Source organism: Rhineura floridana, chromosome 10 (assembly GCF_030035675.1).
Source record: "Rhineura floridana isolate rRhiFlo1 chromosome 10, rRhiFlo1.hap2, whole genome shotgun sequence".
Lineage (NCBI taxonomy): Eukaryota > Metazoa > Chordata > Lepidosauria > Squamata > Rhineuridae > Rhineura > Rhineura floridana.
This window is the reverse complement of record NC_084489.1, coordinates 45155248-45175852: the sequence shown is the minus strand read 5'-3', so window position 1 is coordinate 45175852 and position 20605 is coordinate 45155248. Positions and strand designations below refer to the sequence as shown.

The 20605-nt window shown below is 40.9% G+C and overlaps 1 protein-coding gene across 3 annotated transcripts in view; it reads right to left on the bottom strand.

Annotated features, from left to right (window-relative positions):
* Positions 1–20605, bottom strand: part of CRPPA (CDP-L-ribitol pyrophosphorylase A) — a 109423-nt gene that overhangs the window by 65408 nt on the left and 23410 nt on the right. For 2 of the 3 annotated variants that reach the window (XM_061586574.1, XM_061586575.1), the window contains exons 3-5: positions 14145–14294; positions 10023–10127; positions 4720–4765 (exon numbers count right to left, since the gene is read on the bottom strand). In XM_061586574.1, coding sequence (XP_061442558.1) covers positions 4720–4765; positions 10023–10127; positions 14145–14294 — 301 coding nt within the window. The remainder of the gene's footprint in view (positions 1–4719; positions 4766–10022; positions 10128–14144; positions 14295–20605) is intronic. The other variant, XM_061586576.1, reaches the window with a different exon arrangement.

The window sequence follows — 20605 nt, the reverse complement described above, 5'->3', positions numbered from 1 at the left end:
TGTATCCATGTGGTAAAATCCAAGGCAATATCCAGAAACAAAATATATTCATATTAAATATTTTAGTTATGGCAGTTTTTACACATAAGTAAGAACACCATGTCAACATTTTCCATGTCATTATCAGCCCAGAAATTAGCCCAGCTGTTAACTTGCTTACCTTCCCAAATGGAACTCCAACACTTCCACTCTAGATTCTAATCATGGACATGCTTAAGCCAGATTAATGTTCGATTTATTCTACCTCTATACAAAATAGTTTATGATTATAAAACTAAAATAAGTTTATGATTACAAAACTAATTCAACTACTATATTATGTAAAATATAACGCCATTAAATCACAAAGTTAATATGAGCATATGGCTGTAAAGATGTCTGTCGGTACTACCATTTACAAATTGGCTGTAGTTGCACTCTCATGGATTTCTTCCATTCCCTTTAGAGGACAGACAGTGGGGAATTAAGACATGCAGAGGAAATGGTTAAGCCCCCCCAATCCCCCATATCCCCACTTTCTACATGATTGGAGCAGGCCAGATTTAAGCACATGAATTTATTGCTGTTACATTTAGCATGGCCCTAAGTATGACATATATGGCATTCTCCTGGTAATCTTTTATCCAGATACTGACCAATCTACATAGAGCCTAATCCCATCCTACACATCCTTAGGATATGATTGTGCATTGCCAGACAAACTAAAACTACACGTCTTTATTGGAGAAGCTTAAAGACACTGATTTAATAATTAAAAGAGTGGAACAAATTTGCATTAAGGGGTCTACAGAAGGGGTTGCCAACACATTACCTGCAGGTGCCATGGCAACTGCAAAGGCCTTCAGTGGTGCCCACAGCAGGCAGCCCAGAACCTAAGTCTCTAGCCCTGGAATCACCATAGTTTGTCCTTCCTTTCCCCCTAGCAACCAGAATACATCTTTCCTGTGCAGAGTTCTCCTAATATCAGGTAGTGCCTAGAAATTACTTTCTGCAAATACTACTACATAATAAGTGTGGGTGAATGTTAAAGAATCCCCCTCCACCCAAAAGGCAAATGTGAAAACTTTGCAAAGAGGCTTGGCAGGAACTCATTAAGAATTCACTGTACAGTTAACATACTGTACAATGTTATACATGTCTTTGTGTTTAATTCTATGCTTTGGTTCAGAGTTGGCATAAGGGAAAAACAGGGTTCTTTTGCTTTTAACAGCTATATTGCAGGTAGAAATTCAACAGGTCAAGCATTTTCTAGTATGAAAATACAATTATAGGAAAACCTTCATCATGACTACCCTGTAAATGTTATGCCATCCAACAGTGGAAGTGGAACATATTCACAAGGAATAGTCTTAATAAGCAAGTACTTTTCCACACACGGCATTAGAGATAACTAATTATAACTTTTATACTACAGAGGCAGAAATCAGAATTTTTATTGTGAGATTCATTAACTGAACACAATGTGCTACCTAACTGTACCAAAAGAAAAAGCGAAGAGGAAAATGGAAACCATAAGATGCATCTGGATATTTTCAGTTTCTGCTAAGGTGACTGGTAGAACTTGTGCCAAGAAACACTCATTGCAGAGAAGAAGAAAAAAATCTGTATTGTACTGGTTTGTTTATATAAATTAAATTCAGCTTGTTTAGTCTTGGCATTTTCAGCTGATTTAATAGCTTGTTAGACTGAGCTTGTACAGCAACTGTGGGTGGGCGCAACAAGTCTACACAACAAATACAATGTTGCTTTGTTGCGAGAATGTGCCCATATACCTAGGTAAACATACAACATGAAGTGTGGTTTTAGCTTATTGCATCCAGTTCTGTATTTGTTATTTGTAAACCAGTCTTTCACACAGGAATTCTCCATATTTAAGGGGCTATAATTGTTTCAGATAGAGTTTTAAGTGCACCAGAAATCACTCTATACAATGAAGTTTCTAAGTGAAAAAAATGTATACTAATGCAGAAGTCACAACCCAATTTTGTTTCTAATTTGTAAGTGGAGAATAAATACAATTTGGGGCCTCCTACACACAGATACTTAACTTTTAATGTCAGAAATTCCTCTGAAAACCAGAGTAGTAGTCTTAAAATGTAAACTATTTGAAGAATTCTAAATGTACTTAGAAGATACTGTACTTATAAAAAATAGAATATTTTAATGTGACTAGGACTGAGAACCATACTGTACCCAATAATAGCTCCTAGGGTTGGCTTCCCTTTGTAGGGAGAGGAAACTGAACGGAGGAAGTCCCTACAGGCACTGCAGATGAGAAGGCAGCTCAGTCAGCCTGACTTTGGTTCTTTTTCACTCTGGCTCTCCCCTACACTGAGTTGCTACCACTACATTCTACAAGGAACAGAAAGGCACCCACTGGAGCTGCAGCAAACCAAGCCAGCTAGGACTTCCTCTGTCAATCCCTGCATTAGAAAAAAAAGGACTAAAGGAAATATACCATGAAGAATTGAGAGTATTCAGGTTAGATGCCAGACAGCAGCACCTCTGCTAAGATGGGGAGGCTAGTGTGAAAGCATCAATAAAAGGGAGATTTAAAATGGCATTCAAATACACAACACAATTCTTCCCCACCTTGCTGAGGAACATGGGGAGATTCTTTCAATCCTCCCTAATGCATGTGCTGTTCTGGCAAGGCTTCACCACCACAAGACTAACACAATATAAAACTGGATTCAGTTCACTTAAAGAAGAATATGGGATCATTTAATGACAGTGTTCTAAGTCCTCTCCGTTTAGGAGGCTGGCTTTAATGATGCTGTCTACCAATGGGGACAAGCCATCTGCTAACCTTTGATAAGATGACCTTTGCTTTCATATATTTTTCAGGAAAATGGAGATCTATGTAAGCAAAAATAAATAGCAACTCAGACACAAGGAGAATCCTACAAGAAAAAAATCAGTAATCCATGAAAATGGGTGAGGAAACTTTCTGGCTTTGTAGGCCAGATTTTTATCTCCCCACCCTACCCCGCAGGCTAAATTTGACAAGTGGGAGGACCACTTACTAGGTCATGTGAGTGGTTCCTACCACTTGTTGTCAAAGTTGGCTCAATCCTGCACCCGAACCAAGCAGGATTGAACCCCACACCCATCAGCTGATGGGCAGGGGGGTTCAATCCTGCTTTCTGCAGGGATCTAGCATGCACAGCTGAACTAAGCAAGATTGAACACCTCCCACCAACCAACAGGTAATGTCACCTGATTGATCGTGGACATGGTTTAGGAAAAACGGCCTCATGGGCTACACTGGAACCCCTAGCAGGACAAGACTGACCCACAAGCCAGACATTCCCCATGCCTGGCCTAATATATATGTGTGTTGTATACATAAGAAATTTGCAATGATCTTAGTTTCTTAACATAATTTTAGTTCACAGAAAAGGAAGATAGCTATTTATCCCATGGCAGACTACCAACTCAATGAAATAACTAGCCATTGGCTCTCTAGCCTTTTCCTTGCCAGATCACTTGTACAGACATCTAGAGTCCAGCAGTGAAGCTCTCTTCACCTCACTGGGGCTCTGCTCCAGACACTTCTCATTGTTCTCGTCTGACCACACAGTGATTAGAAATACTTGCACATTATCTACCAGCTCATTTGACTAACAGTTCTTTACCCATTTTCCAGACTATCTCAATGCTCAACATTTAGTTATCACATGATCTGTCATCTCCTGTTATCCTTGCATTTCTCTTGCTTCAGATCTGACTCAGACCAGCTCCACAACATTGCCCTCTGGAAAGTTACCGAACTTTGAACCTGGATTCTCCTACTTTAGTTGCCCTGAATCTCCACATGGACTAACTTCCCACCTTGATTTTTTTACCAGTACAATTCCTGTATGTTGTATGTAGTCCTAACATCCCAAAGACACATCTCTCCAAGAGATGGAGCTGATATTACAATGCTAGACAGGGTTTATTGATTTGAGACTTCCCAACAAAGCAGTCTGAATTAAGACACTAATGTTACAGATTTGCCTCAAAAATCTTTGGAGTGTAACACTTACTGAGATGAGAGAATCAGTCATGGTGAAGTGAGAAAGAGTGAATTGATGACAAGGGAAATGTTCACATATATCACTAAGAAAGAATCTATAGAGGCACATGTATGCATTACAGCCATGAAATAGAAGCCACTGCAAATACCACATGTGCAGCAACTTAGCAGCAACCGTTATGTATAGGGTCACTAACCATATGGATTTTTCACACTGCATATCCCTGTCAGTATTATGTTCATCCAGAGAAGAACAATAAAGTCCTCACTACTGTCTTGATTATGTACTTCTGTTTCCCCCTTAGACAGACCTTCATTTTGGTTGGAAAGTCAGCACTGGCTAACCTGAATCTGAGACAGTGCCCTAGGTGTATGAGTTTACATTCAACATCTTTTCATTCACCCTCTTCCTTTATTCAATTGTACACTTTAAAGGAATAAGCCAAAGCTATTTGTGTGGTTTTACAATTTTACCAGTCAACTTAAAGGTAAAGGTGTCCCTGCACTTACAGTGCGAGTCGTTTCCAACTCTTAGGGTGACGTCTTGCGATGTTTACTAGGCAGACCGTATATATGGGGTGGGATTGCCAGTTCCTTCCTCAGCCAGTCAACTTAATTACTAGTATTTAAGAAGTTTTCACATAAAATTTACAGCTTTGTGACTATATGAACTAGCAGACTCAAGGACAAACACGTACCCTTAATTAAAGAATCAGCTGCATATAGATCCCGCTTGTAGGTCACCTAAAAGGCAGATAAACCTAATTAGATTTTCCAGAACAAGAAATGCTTTTTTCAACACACACACACAATAAAACAGTGCCCAAAGGCAATTCTTCACACTCAGATACAATCAACAGATGATATTGTCATTTTCTTAATTACATTATGACTAGAAGTCATGAGAAAAAAATGTAAGAATATCATAAGATCTTACAAAACTGTATTTGCATTAAACTTTTAAAATATGTTCAGTATCAATTGTATGCCTCTTTTGAAAAACTGCACAGTGCCACATTTGGTTTACCTATGAATCTCTATCCCATTCTTTCTAAAAGTGTTTGCCATTATTCTGTTTTAGTGAAACAGTACTTTTATATTGAAGAATTCGTTTAACTTCCTACAATTATATCATTTTCCACAATCTAGAGTCAACATCTTTTATTTTAATACCAAGCATATATTTAGAAACTGTAATGCTCTGAATTAGAATTTCAGCTGAAATCTGTCTCCACTGATAATATTTGGCAAGGAAAGCATGTCCAACCTAAATTAAATGCAAATATCTGGACAAGTAATTTAGGAGTGGTTAGCATCTGGTGCACTTTCTTTTTTCAAACATGGTATTGCCTTGAGGGCAACTGCAAAAAAGAAATATTAAAAGCTCAAAAACTTAGGTCAGCAGGAAAAGGAAAAAATGAAAGGATAAAAAGTTTATGAAAGTAAGGAATGATAACAGTCCTTTTATCAGAGCACTCAGGGAAACATGCTGCTCTTGTGGTCCTCCAAAATGGTTCATGATCTGGAATCTTGTAGAACCCTTACTCTTGTTGGCAGGGCTCTTTTTTGAGTACAGTAGGGCCCCGCTTGCTGGCAGCACCAGCGGGATGATCAGCTGCAGTGCGGGAAGCTCCAGCCACCATGCTCCAGCTGACAGTGATCAGCTGAAGCGTGCAAGCTCCCCCACGGTCCAGCTGGAGCGCAGGGAGCTTGCGTGCTCCAGCTGATCCCTGTCAGCTGGAGCGTAGCAGCTGGAGCTCCCCGCCACTACAGCTGAGCAGGGCCCCACTTTCCAGCAGTTTTCGCTTTTCAGCGGGGGCCTAGAATGGAACCTGCCGTATGATTGGGGCCCTACTGTACAGGAGTGTTTATTGAACAAGACAACTTACAGAACAGAGCTCTTATGTCAGAAACAATTAGAAACAATGGGGCTCCAACACCCACATGCCCAATACTGATGCTTGAAAATATAGAAGCCCTGATATGGAAGATTATCAAAACAGAAAAATAAATAATCATAATGTAACAGATCTCTTATATACACAACATATATTGCATGGTGATACAGAATGATATACAAAACTGTTGTTACAGTATGGTTTTTTGACAACAAACACACAGAAGGATAAGGTCCCAGAAATTATTCTAACGCATAGGAACATAGGAAGTGCCTTATACCGAGTCAGACCATTGGTCCATCTAGCTCAGTATTGTTTACACTGACTAGCAGGGGCTTTCCAGGGTTTCAGACAAAGAATCTCTCCCAGCCGTACCTGGATATGCCAGGGACTGAACCAGGGACCTGCATGCAAGGCTTATGCGATACCACTGAGCCATGGCCCTTCCCCAAGATGATCCCGGAAAAGAACACAAGATGTGTAGATGAATTTTTATGAAAGAATCTTTCCATATATTTATAATTCTGTCACATGCTTTAATGATATTGTAGTAACTCTTGTTTTTAGAGATTAAGGGCACAATCCAAACCTTTCTCTCTTCCATCCCCCAACTTAACAGCAGTTGGGGCAGAAGGTAGGGGAGCGGGGACAATAATATTATTGTGCCAACCTGGAGCTGGAACAGCGACTGGGCTTGGATTGAGACCAATGAGGTCGCGTGATGCAGTGAGAATGGCTCAGGATCAAATGATCAAAGGCTGGCTCAGCTCCATCCCCTCCCACCTCCAGAATGCTCAGTTTCAGGCTGCTGGTGGCACTCCTGCCTGCCCACATATTCAGCAGGTGGCAAGGGGAGTGCTACATTTTCAGAATAAAATTGGCAGCCAGCAGGAAGCCAGCTTTGCTGGAAAAGCTAGGGAAAGGGACACCTCTGCTGAATCCAATTTCTGCCCTCAGCTCAGCACAAAGAGGGTTTGGATTGCCCTGCAACTCATATTTTTTAAAATACTATCTTGTACCACCATTCAACATATTAAAAGATATATACCTCTGACAAAATGTGTTGTGTATATATTACATCTGTATATATTGTTTTCTCTGCTTGGTGAAATTATCAGTATGTGGATAAATGGGGATTTTTAATTATTTATTTGCATCCATTTCCACTTCTTCAATTGATTTTCTTTAGGGAATGTAAGGAAGTCGCGTAAAGATCTGCCTTTTAAGTACAGTTTCTGCCAAAAAGAAGGAAAAATGATAATTTTGAAATCTCAAAAGTATAACAAAAATGTTTTGACACATGTTTTATGATGCCAGCTACAAGAGAAGTCTACAAAAGTTGTGTCATTGCTCTAAGATTCATAGAATCATAGAATCATAGAGTTGGAAGGGGCCTTGTAGGCCATCGAGTCCAACCCCCTGCTCACAGCAGGAAATCCACAGCTAGAGCATCTCCCGCAGATAGCTGTCCAGCCTCTGCTTGAAGACATCCAGCGAAGGGGATCCCACCACCTCCCTAGGCAGTCGGTTCCATTGCCAAACTGCCCTTACTGTCAAGAAGTTCCTTCTAATGTCCAATCTGAATCTACGCTCCTGCAACTTAAAACCATTAGACCTAGTCCTACCCTCTGGGGCACCAGAGAACAAATCTGTACCCTCCTCTATGTGACAGCCCTTCAGGTACTTAAAGAGTGCAATCATGTCACCCCTCAGCCTTCTCTTCACCAGACTGAACATGCCAAGTTCCTTCAACCTTTCCTCATAAGACTTGTTCTCCATACCAGCTATCATCCTCGTCGCCCTCTTCTGAACCTGCTCTAACTTGTCTATATCTTTCTTAAAATGAGGCGCCCAGAACTGAACGCAGTATTCCAGATGAGGCCTAACTAATGAGAATATAGTGGGACTATTACTTCCCTCGACCTGGAAACTATAGCTCTGTTTATGCATCCCAAAACCGTGTTTGCCTTTTTTGCCGCAGCATCACACTGCTGGGTCATGTTCAACTTGTGATCCACTACAATTCCAAGGTCCTTCTCACACGCACTACTGCTAAGCCGGGTATTTCCCATCCTGTACCTGTGCATTTTGTTTTTGTGGCCTAAATGCAGAATCCTGCATTTGTCTTTATTGAATGTCATTTTATTAATTTCAGCCCAATTTTCTAGTCTATCCAGGTCCCTTTGGATTTTATTCCTGTCTTCCATTGTGTTAGCTATCCCTCCCAGTTTCGTATCATCCGCAAACTTCATAAGGCTTCCCTCCACCCCATCATCTAAGTCATTGATAAAAATGTTGAAGAGTATTGGCCCCAGGACAGAACCCTGTGGCACTCCACTCAAAACCTCCTTCCAGTCCGAAGCAGAGCCACCGACAACCACTCTTTGAGTACGGTTTTCCAACCAGTTGTGAATCCACCTGACAGTATTTCCATGTAGTCTGCATTTGACCAGTTTGCTAATCAAAAGGTCGTGGGGGACTTTGTCAAACGCTTTGCTGAAATCTAGATAGATGACATCTACAGCATTTCCACCATCTACTAGGCTAGTGACCCGATCAAAAAAAGAGATGAGATTAGTTTGACAGGATTTTTTCTTGACAAACCCATGCTGGCTCCTACTAATCACAGCATTGTCATCTAGATAGTTGCCAATGGACTTTTATTATCCATTCTAATAACTTTCCCGGTATTGAAGTCAGACTGACCGGCCTGTAATTCCCCGGATCTTCTTTTTTACCCTTTTTAAAGAGCGGGACGACGTTTGCCTGTCTCCAATCCTCCGGCACCTCTCCTGTTCTCCAGGATTTCTCAAAGATGACGACAAGAGGTTCCGAGAGTACATCCGCAAGTTCCTTCAATACTCTGGGATGCAGTTCATCAGGCCCTGGAGATTTGAACTCATTTAGGTTAACTAGGTATTTCCTGACTATCTCCTTATCAATCTTGAACTGCAATCCCGACCCCTTACTGAGATTGCTACCGATGCACTGTTCCCTTTTGGGGAGAAAATGGAGGCAAAATAGGCATTGAGCAGTTCTGCCTTTTCCTTGTTATTTGCCATCCTCACTGAGCAGCAGTCCCACCGTTTCCTTGGTCTTTCTCTTGCTTCGAACATATCTGAAAAACCCCTTTTTGTTGTTCCTTGCTTCCCTCGCCAGCCTCAGCTCATTCTGGGTTTTAGCTTTCCTTACGCTATTCCTGCAAGCCCGAGCCGCTCGTCAGTACTCTTTCTTGGTGATGCGTCCTTCCTTCCATTCTTTATACATGCTCTTTTTTACTTTTACCTCCTCCACCAGTCTTCCGTGTAGCCACATTGGCTTTTTCCGATGTCTTCCGTTTTTCTTTCTCTTTGGAATTGTTTGCGATTGCGCTTTTTGTAATACGTTCTTCATGAACTCCCACGCTTCTTGGGCTCCTTTTTTCTTTAGTCTATCTAGCCACAAGATCCTACCCATCATTTCCCTGAGCTTGCTAAAATCGGCTTTCCTGAAATCCAAGGTCCATGTTTGACTATATTCTTCTTTGGCTTTCCCCAGAATCACGAATTCCAGCATTACGTGGTCACTTTCCCCCAAGGTACCGACCGCTTTAATTCCCGTGACCAATTCGTCCGTGTTAGTTAAGATCAGGTCCAAGATTGCCGATCCCCTTGTTCCTTCTTCTACTTTTTGAAAGAGGAAATTATCAGCAAGGCCCATCAGGAATTTGTTGGAGGCTTTGTGCTTTGCGGAGTTTGTCTCCCAGCAGATATCCGAGTAGTTGAAGTCCCCCATCACTACTACTTCTTAGTCCCTTTCTTGAATCCTGCCTAGACACTTAAAGCCAGGAAAGAATGAGTTTTCCTGAGAAAAACTGAATCAGGCTGATGACACAGACATCTTAAAGAATAACCTGCTTCTCAGTTCTAAATTGCAGAAGATTCATTACATTTGTCTGCAACACCAAAAAGAAAGTTGGGCACCTTAAAGATTCCAAGGAGCTTGTTATAATTTCATGTCACTCGTGGTTTGTAACATTTGAACAACAACTTTCAGCAGTGTAATCATGTAACCATCATCAACTTGCTAAAGCTTCCCTTTTACTAAAGTAAATTTGTTCCTACCTTCCATAAGTCAGGGGGCCCTTCAATGAGTTTAGCATTTGTTTTGCTGTATTTTAGTGCCAGATGCAAGCATTCTGTTCCATAATCCAGGTCATAGTCGCTGCACTGTAGACAATGTTTAAAACAACAACAACATTGTAGTCTAGAGAATTTATATAAAATACAACTTTTTAAATCACTGGTTCTCATGATTTAGATATACAAACTGCATACAATTTGAATGTAGTTCAGCTGCAATCTATGCTTGGCTAATAGAGCCAAATCAATCACATTCTCATGATAAAAAGGTTACTGCCAACATCAGGCACACATGGTTGTACCACCTTGGTTATCTCTGCAAGGATCCAAATGTCTTTAAATTCCACACAAAAAAATCAAATATTACAAACTATCTATATACTTATCTGTCATAGAACAGCTTTACACTATTCTGTGCCATAATGGATTATGATAGCAGCTGCTGCGTTAACAGTATCAATACTGAGCTCATCATATCCATTTCTGATTCAGCCTACAATGCAAGCACATGCTACAGTGCTGAGATAGCACAGTTGTAAATGTACTACTAAACATGTATCATCATAATGCGTCATAGCATCAGGACACTAACCTAACCTAACATTATGTAGCTATCGCCAGTTTACCCACAATAAACTGAAAGTGTCGTGTCAGGAAAGAGCTAGATTATTTCCTGAGCCAAGATCTTCTGTATTTCTGTCGTATGTTAAGTGTGCCAGTGGAGGATTGGTGTTAAAGCCCTTTCAATTCCCACTACATTCTGTAAGCACAGCATAGCTTCTAGCATGCTAGAATCCGTCCTCTAATGCATTTGTGACATTTCTGGAATACTTCAAAGTAATGGAAATTAACCACTCTCAAGAAGAAGAAATCTTCCTTCTATGCACTCCTAACCATAGGAGAAAAATTAAAAGCCTAAGAAGCATAGAAAATATATAGGGACATGAGCCATCCATCATTCCTCACAATGTTTGTCAGGCTCAAAATAACTAGCAAAATACCAATCAGTATGGTAAAGCAGTTTGGGCTATTGAACAGAGGTGAAGGAGTTTACCTGAAGCAAATTCACGAGTCGCAGTACAGAAGTCTGTTTCAGTGTTAGCAGTAGGGGTCATTTCCCAAGAGCACAGAGAGAAACAAGCTAAAGCATGAATGGCTGCAAAGTGGATTCCTCATCTGAAACTGTCACTTATCAAGTCAAGCTCTCTTACAGTTGTAGCTGTAGGGGATCCTGCAATAGGAGGAAATAGAAACAGGCAGCTTGCCTCCTCCTCCAAGTGCAAGGCCCCTGTTAGCCTTCGTGTTTGGTTACTGATATAGCATGCTTCTGTATGTGTGCGTATGTGTGTGTGGGGGGGAAGATTTAGTAACCTAGATGTGAAACAAGCTGTAGCAGCCACACCGCACACATCCAGGCAAGCAACAGGTGTCACATTATCACATTTCAAGGACACATTCCAGCCAGGTAAAAGCACCCAAGGAGGTCAAAGAGGGCTGGTGAGGGGTGTCACCTAGGGAAAGGGGTGAGGCTTGGGGAGAATCCCATGAACCAGACAGAGAGGCCACATTTGGCCCCTAGGCCTGAGGTTCCACATTCCTGGTTTAAGTAGTAGAGGACTTTAAATGGCTGAATAGTTAACAATCCCTCACATGACCAAATGGTTTTGCAAGGTATTAGAGATATAAAAACATAGAACTTCAAGGTTTGTTAAAACCAATCCTTGCTGAAAGCTTATGTATCTCAGAATTTTGGGAGTGGGGAGCTTCCTGTGAGAATAGAAACAACCTATAAATAAGTGATTATCCCATTAGAAAAATGACCACTTTTCTCCTTCCCAGTTGTTATACAATTTCATTAACACTTTCCACACCATAACCTAGATACTGCATATAACAAGGTTCATATTATATACTGAATCCACTACTATACCAAAGAGATAATCAAGTGCAAAGCTATCTAACGTAGTCAAGTAATTCACTCAGACCACCAATCTTGTTTCAGATTTTTGAATAAATTAAAACATTACTGTATTAAACTCTCATGAAAATGATGAATCAAAAATGTATAGGACTTATTCAGACTCTGCCTTCCCGCAACACAATGAGGTGGGCAGATAGTGTTCATGCTTCCCGCATATGCTTTGTGGAAAATTAGTGTGGATGGGAATTGTCATAAATAAATGGAAATTGGAAGCAGATGAGATATCCTTAGTTATAGAAGTCCAAACCATTTATTAACAAAAATATTCATAATTAAAGCTTACCTTCAAAAGGGTTTCTGGCCTTTGCATAAATAAATGCACAAATTAAAAATGAACATAAAATGGAGATACCTTTGCATAATAAAATATATAATATTCACAATCAGTACTCAGGAATTCTCCTCTTCTCCTTAACTAAAACATAACTGAAGAATTTCCCCTTTCCAAAAAGGGATGAATGCAGGCTGCTTTCTAATTGTGAGTCCTTTGTGTCTCCTAAAAAATATCTTAAGGAGTAACTCTCTATCAGCCTGCCTAGTCTCTTCTTTCTGAGGCAGAGGCTCTTCACAAGGTCCTACCACTGGGGAAGATACATTGGGTGATGACACAAGAGGGCCTTCCCCACAGTGATGCTCCAGTTGTGGAGTACTTGGCATTCACATATCAGTGCCAGGTTAAAATCCACTTGTTTGTCTGGTTTTTGTCAGAATTGATAAAGGAAGTTTTTTTTATTGTTGTGATGGAGTGAACCTAAATCCTCACGTTTTTATGACTGATCTTCAGTTGAATTTAAGTATTTTTCATCTGCTCTGCCTGTTTTCAGGTTGTCTATATTTTAATTGTTTTACAGCCCACCATGAGGTCATAAATTGAAGGAATGGATAAAAGAATACTAAATAAATTAAGAAATAATTAAAAGCAATTATTGCCACACAAAGATCTTTTGTGTTATTTTGCTGTCCTACTGAATTTCATCATTGGAAAACAGAACTGGCACAAGCTATACCCAGTTTTTCCCCCCATACTGTGACACTGCCACGCCTATGCCCATTAAGATCCAATTTTTAAATTCCTTCTTACCTTAACTGTTAACCATGATCATATTATACCTATCTTTGCTGTGAAGATCTTATTTATACAGACTAATGTTTGAACAAACCTAAATGCTAAATAAGTTGGTTTCAAATGTTAGTCTTTCCATACTTGGCGTTTCTGCAACATTTAACATTACCAGCTGGGAAAGAGGAGGAAGATTTTTTGTTCCAGAAGGAAAAAGGGAACATGCAATTTTAGGACGATTTATTATCCCTCCCTCAAAAAAAGTACACATACAAGTCATTATTAAGTAATCAGGAACAGGACCACAAAATATGAAGGATCACTATTTATTTCACCCAACCTAGCAGGGCCTTGTTTCATACCTCCTTACAGCTATGAGGATCTTTATAGCCATAACCTTGGAATATTAACATCAAGATGTGATAAGGCAATCAACATCTCTCCTGCCCTTCAGAGGAAAAAGAAGGAAGCCATGTTTGTGAAAGATGCAAGGGTAAAGAAGATGCAAAGCTGGGTACTCCTGTTTGGGAGAATTATTTTGTACGTTAAGGATTCTGGTTTTCTACAAGTTTGTAATTTTATGTTTTCAACTGTGGTAAGCTGCCATGTGCACAGAAAGGGAAACACGAAAATGTTTTAAAAAACAAACAGCAACAAAGCAAACAGCTATTACCATAGGATACTTTCAGGTTTGACCTTCCCCAATGAAGGTAAAGAAAAGGAACACTTAGTAGGACAAGAATTTGTCCATTTCAACTAGCAGGGTCAGCACAAGGACCAGCACAATTGCCATATGAACTGCAGGTGTAGGATGTACACACTTAACATGTAAATTTTTCCATCCTTAATTTACTTTATTCATGTGAATGTTTGATATTGTAGTTGTGTGCGTAACATAAATTATACAAAATGCTACCATTTCGTGACAATAAAACAAAAATTAATTGATTAAAATGGTCATATACAGTTTTCTCTTCCAAAAAAATATGTGCAAATCAGTTGCCTCTTACAGCACACTGAGGAGGGGGAAGTGAATTTCCTTTTTAATTGCCAAAATTCTTACCTGATGATATGCTTGATAGATTATATCAAATAAGAAAGCCTGAGGCATTTCACTTGCTCTGTATTTGGCACGATCTAGCGAATGGTCTAAACACCCATCTGCAGAGGAAGCAATAACAGTGGAGACAAGAGGACAGATTGCTCCTGCTGCCTTGAGAACCAAAAAAAGAAAAAGAAAAAGAAAAGAAGTTTTGAAACAGATTTACACGTTTACCTTACTTAATCTCTGCTCAAAGAACAAGTCCAAACAAATTAAAGATTTTGACTTCCACATATATTGTTGGCTTGATCCAGACACTGAACTCCTCCTGGGATACACTGCACATCCTGCACATTTTTCTGTGAAAGTTGAGCCTTGTACTATGTGAACAGCCAGCTCTATGCATCATTTTTACTGTGCGTGGGGAGGTCTATAGTCCTTCTCACTATGAACATGTTGTACCAAGAAGTGCACACAGAAATATTAGTACAAACCTTTCATATTTGTGAACAACTGCTTAAGCCACACATACATACTATATTTTCAGAATTTTCTATACACAAGAGGCAAAAGTATACTTCATAAGCGAGACTAAGAGCAAACTGACACATTATTTTGTTTGTTCTGAAATATGGATTGAGTGTAACCACAATGTGGTGGATATACAGCACAGTATTAATCCGACTAATTCACCAAACCCAGATCTGTCTTTAAACCCACAGGCATGTGGAGAAAAAAACAGATGACAGGTCATCAAGTTAACGTGAATCAGAGTCAAGCACCAGCTTATGAACTACAACTACAGCTGCTGCTGCTGCTCCTGAAGCCGCTGCCAACGCCGCCCTGCCCTGGGGGAGGCCAACGAGGCCTACAATGAAGCAGTTCATAGCCTGGTGGAGGGGCAGCTGTGCCACCTTTACTTTTGAAAGCCCCAGAGCCACCAAGTGCCGCCCTCCCATCTCCGCCACTGTGTCTTCTTTGTCACCACCCTTCCTGCTGGGCCTCTCATCATCTAGCCTGGTCCTGATGGTGGACCCGCACCAACTCTTTGATGACACGAGCTCTGGCACTGGGGCCTCCCCCCGTGGTCAGATCCACCTACGCTGAGCTGGCCTCCACCTCTTTCCTCTCCTTTCCTCTCTGAGCCCATTGTTTCCATCTCTCCCGTGGACAGACCCACCCATGCCGAGCAGGCTTCCACCTCTTTCTTCTCCTTTCCCTTCGAGCCCCTCGTTTCCATCGTTGTGAAGACCTATGAGAGCAGCCTGTCCAGCCAGGGCAGGGAGATTGCAGGCTGGTACATTGATCACTTTATTCCCATGATCAAGTTGAAGTAGTGCTTACCATGGACACCGTCTATGTTGGCAAAAAACTGGACTGCTCCTGCTCCCTTTCCTGTATCAGAACTGGCAGGTGGAGTACCAGCAGGACACCCTAGTGGTACTATGCTTTGACATCAACATATTGATGTAAGAACTAGTAGACATCATCTAATTATTAGGAATTTATTAGGGAAGTATTAGGAAAGTGTTGCCTGTTATTGTATTGTCATTGAAAGTTGTTACTGCTGCTTTTTAATAAGGATAATACTTTTTGGCCAAAAGACGGCATAGAAATAAACGGTAATAATGTCGTGGGAATTACACCAAGAACTGTCAAGAATGAAACAGGAGTGGATGACCCATATCAAATATTCATTTACCTCAAATATCAATTTTTATTGTTTAGCCAAGGGCCATCATCAATAATGATGTATCTAAAAAGCCTAAAGATTGCATTTTTCATATCTCTTTTCTTGAGAGTTTGCAGACAACATAAAATATTTGCTTTCAATTTGATCAAATGAATTTTAATGGACATAGTTCTATGTTTTGGTTTCCCTTTAACACTAATTCATTTAAATTAATTTAAAATGGGTGAAGCAGCCTTCTGTGTATAGCTCCATGTAGCTACTTAAGTTCTGCTGTGTTGCCTTTGCCTCATGCAAGAGGTATGACATGATAGAGAAAATTTAGACAGCAGTGGAATATTTATTAAGTAATGAAGCAGGCAGGGACTACACACACATACACATTTGGTGAACTGTCAGAGCCTGCTGGTTATTCACCTAACTGGTCTTGTTATCAATTCTCAATTTCATATAGACAATTTCATATAGATTGGCTTTGAACATCAGCAGTAATCATGGAGACAGTCAGAACTTACTTCCAGGAAAGTATGAATAGGATGCAACCTTAGTTGCAATCCGGTCCTCTGTTGCAGCAGAGAAAAAACAGAGAGAGGGCAGTAATCTATAGCTGATCATTGACTTCAATGAAAGCATTTTAATATACTTTCTCATTTGCAGGCATAACATTACACCACTGAAGGAGACAGGAGCATGTCCTGAGAGAGTGCACAATTATGATTAAGCTCAGCACTTCTCTTGTCATTCCTTTTTCCACCCAGTTTTAGCCCCTTGCACTGGTGCCAGTGGAAAGGGCAGAGATAGTGCTACATATTGAGGCTGAGATCTACTTGTGTTTCTTCAGGTTCAGAAAATGCAGAGGGACTTAGAAAAGATCCTCTCCCTGCCCAGGAGGCATAGCTGAACTCAGGAATAGTATTGCTCTGTAAATCAATATGATTAATATCTTCTCATCTTAATTAATCAAACTCTTTCCACATGTTACTGCACAGAAAATATTATTTTACACCATTGCAACAACTTCCATTAGTGGGCATTCATAACCACATCTACTTTCTAAACTAAAGTAAAAGAATTACCTGTGTATTTATGTTTGCAACAGGTAGAAACATGTAGTTCTATTCAGACATCTGCACTCCTGCCAATTATATCTGTAGTAATCATCATGCTTCAGCCACATACTGTAATTACCACTTCTGTTAGCAGAACTGTCTTAAAAGAATACTTACTCTAAATTTACAGAATATCACCTTCAAAGATAAAATAACCATTGGCAATTATGAGATTAAAATATTTCAACTATTTCTAAAAAATATTTTGTTATATATTTGAACATTAAACTGAAACTGTATTAACCTACTCTTTAGGCATTAAGCTGATTTTAGAAGAATTCTTCTAACTTAGTGGCCAATAAAACCAAAGATTAGTTCACAGCAATTTGATCACCAAAGCTTATGACAACATTCTTGCTTCTGTTATTGAGCCCATAACTGATGTTTTCATTTCACGTTCCCTCTTCATAAGACATGGTACATATTGGCACAGTATTCAAAGCTCCACGGGGTTCCAATATGTACATGGAACATGTAAGCAAGGACTGCCTGGTTTGTTTCACCTCCCAAAATGGCTCAGTGTACATATGCCTATTGTGCACAGAAGGCACTCCCCAAAACTGAAGGGAACAGCATCTTGTGTGGACTACCATGTGAGCATCACACTGTGCACTGGAGTAACCTGAGCAATTCCGTGTGCCCAGAAAAGAGAGACAACTGGGATCCCCACCAGAAGAACAGAAATATCTTCACAGCTATTCCATGTTACTCACAAAAAGTGAAATGAAGGAAGTTAGAACTGCAAAGAGCCAGTTCTCTCTATTCTTGCCATTGATGCTGCTGCAATTCTATTCCAAAATAGAATACTTCTATAAAGTTGTCCTGCACAGTATCCTGTGCGGCTATTTATAAGTTAGGGCTACATATGTAACGAGTGGACTGAAAGTTGTAAGTTCAGCTTGCTTTCAACTTTGATTTAGCATCATAAAAACTGAAACATTAAAGTGGGGCAAAAGTAATGCAAACTGAAGATTCATTACAGTAGAAGGTGGAAAGATTCACTTCATGTCCCATGAAACTGCCCACCTACACCTTACATCTATTTCCACTTGCGTGTGTGTGTGTGTATATATCCCTTAAAATAGAAACTCCAGAGGGTCCTATTGAGATCAGCCAATATGCAGCTGTTATTTTAAAAAACACATGCAAATATGCAGACACTTTTAATGTAATGCATACTTTGGCTCTAAAGAAGGTCATTCAAGATTGTTACTTACTTTAAAAGGCTTACAAGACAAATGCCCTCATGCAAGCCCCGACAGATGACCATCCCCTTATTGTGGTGACAAAAGGAGCATACTCTTGAAGCACAGTCAAGAGATCAACATTTGCGTAAATGTGACTATCAAGGGCTAAATGAAATGCTATGATAGTAGACAAAAAAAATGCAAAATTCAAATGCTGTCCAATATACTGCTATTTGTTTACAATTTACAACCTATCCTACCCCTATGTTTCAGAGCAACTACAACTATTTTACATTAAAAGACAAATTGCTGTCCCCAAAGTTATAACTGAAATAAAAGTTAGGGATGCCAACAAAGTTTACCCAAGCCTACCTTTTGAGCAAGGTTCTTAAAAAGCCACCATAAAACAAAGGCAAACTCTTAAGCCCTCTCCCCAGTCCTTCTCAGATTAATAGTCAGGAGCACGGGTGGAGGAGGGTTCCTGGCTTTCCTCTCTGCATCCCTCCCCAAATCATTCTCCCCTTTATGTTCCAGCAAGCAAACAGCGGAGAGATCAACAATGAAGAGCAAAAAACCTTTGTGTCCTTCCCTTCCCCTTCCTTGTGATTATTCTGACACATTCTATAGCACATCAGGACTGAAAAAGTGGTGGTCCTTGATACCTAGGAGTCTTTCCAAGGGTAGTGGGCATGGAAAGTGTTTAATTTTCAGAAGTAGCTTCTAGTATTTTGTTAAAACGGATTAATGTGATTCATGTCACTGCCTAAATTACCTTCTTACATTTTTGTCAAAAGCCTTTCTACTCCATTAAGTAAAAAAAAAAAGCCAAGAATTCAGACAGGTACATAAAGACATATTAGGCTTTTAAAAGGATCCTCCCCTTCTGTTATGACGTTTGCTCAGGATGTATGTCTCTATACACACATCTCTTTGTCACTATTTTTCCATGTTCAGGGAATAAGCCCTTCCAGAACAAAAATTACTAAGGAGAGATTAGTGCTAGGGGAGCATTTTCCTTCTGCAGCCTTGGCTCCATTCTGCTGAAGAATTGGCTATTATTGGTTGAAGGGGCCATTAAGATGGTCCGCCCCAGGCGTCTGATGGAGCCAGATGGTTTCTTGAATGCGCTTGGGGATACTCTGGAGCAAGCAAACAGCCACTCAGCTGAGGCCCTGCTGGAGGGCTGGAATACCGCGATCACCGGGGCGCTGAACTGAGTGGCTCCAAAACGCCCTCTCCCCCTGAACAGAACTCAGACGGCACCGTGGTTTACCCCATGGTTGCGAACTCTGAGGCGGGAGGTGAGACGGCTAGAGCGCCGGTGGCGAAAATCTCGCTCTGAGGACGATCGAACACTGGTTAGAGCCTCTGCAGCAGCCTATCATGTGGCAATAAGGGTAGCAAAGAAGGATTTTTATGCTACCTCTATTGCATCTGCAGAGTGCTGTCCCAGGAGACTGTTCCAAGTGGTCCAGAGCCTGGTCGGTCCAGTTGCTCCGGTACTGCGGGAACATGATAAGGTCTCCTGTGATGAGTTTGCTAAACACTTTGCGGATAAAATCGATCGTATTAAAAGCGATATTCCGTACACTGCGGATACAGGTAGTGAGCCAGAGGTGACCAGTGTTGCTTCGATGGCGTGGGATCGGTTTCAGCTTCTTCCCTCTGAGGAAGTGGACAAGGTGCTTTCAACTTTAAAGCCGACCACCTGCCTACTTGATCCTTGCCCTTCGTGGCTCATCATGAGCTTCAAAGATAGACTGGGAGAAAGAATCAAGCTGATGGTAAATGCATCATTCAAGAGGGAGTAATGCCATCAGTGCTCAAGGAGGCGATAATAAAACCAATCTTAAAAAAGCCCTCCTTGAACCCCCAAGATCTGAACAACTTCCGCCCAGTCTCAAATGTGCCATTCTTAGGCAAGGCAGTTGAACGGGTGGTGGCTAAACAGTTGCAGGCACACTTGGAAGAAACGGATTATCTAGATCCATTTCAGTCGGGCTTCAGACCGGGACATGGGACAGAAACAGCCTTGGTCACCTTGGTAGATGATATGAGAAGGGCGTGGGATAGAGGCAAATGCACCTTCCTTGTCCTTCTCGATCTCTCAGCGGCTTTTGATACCGTTGACCACGGTATCCTCTTGGACCGCCTGCAGAGGTTAGGTATTGGGGGCACTGTATTGCAGTGGTTCCATTCCTTCCTCTCTGGGAGGTACCAAAGAGTAGCACTGGAGGAGGAGGTTTCAGATCCCTGGCCCCTCATTTGTGGGGTACCACAGGGATCTATCCTTTCTCCAATGCTTTTTAACATCTATATAAAGCCGCTGGGAGCAATCATCAGGAGATTTGGGCTGCAGTGTCATCAGTATGCAGATGACACGCAGCTCTATCTCACATTTAAATCTTCACCAAGGTTGGCTGTGGAAACCCTGTCCAGATGTCTGGAGTCGGTGAGTGGCTGGATGGGAAGGAATAAGCTGAAGCTGAATCCTGA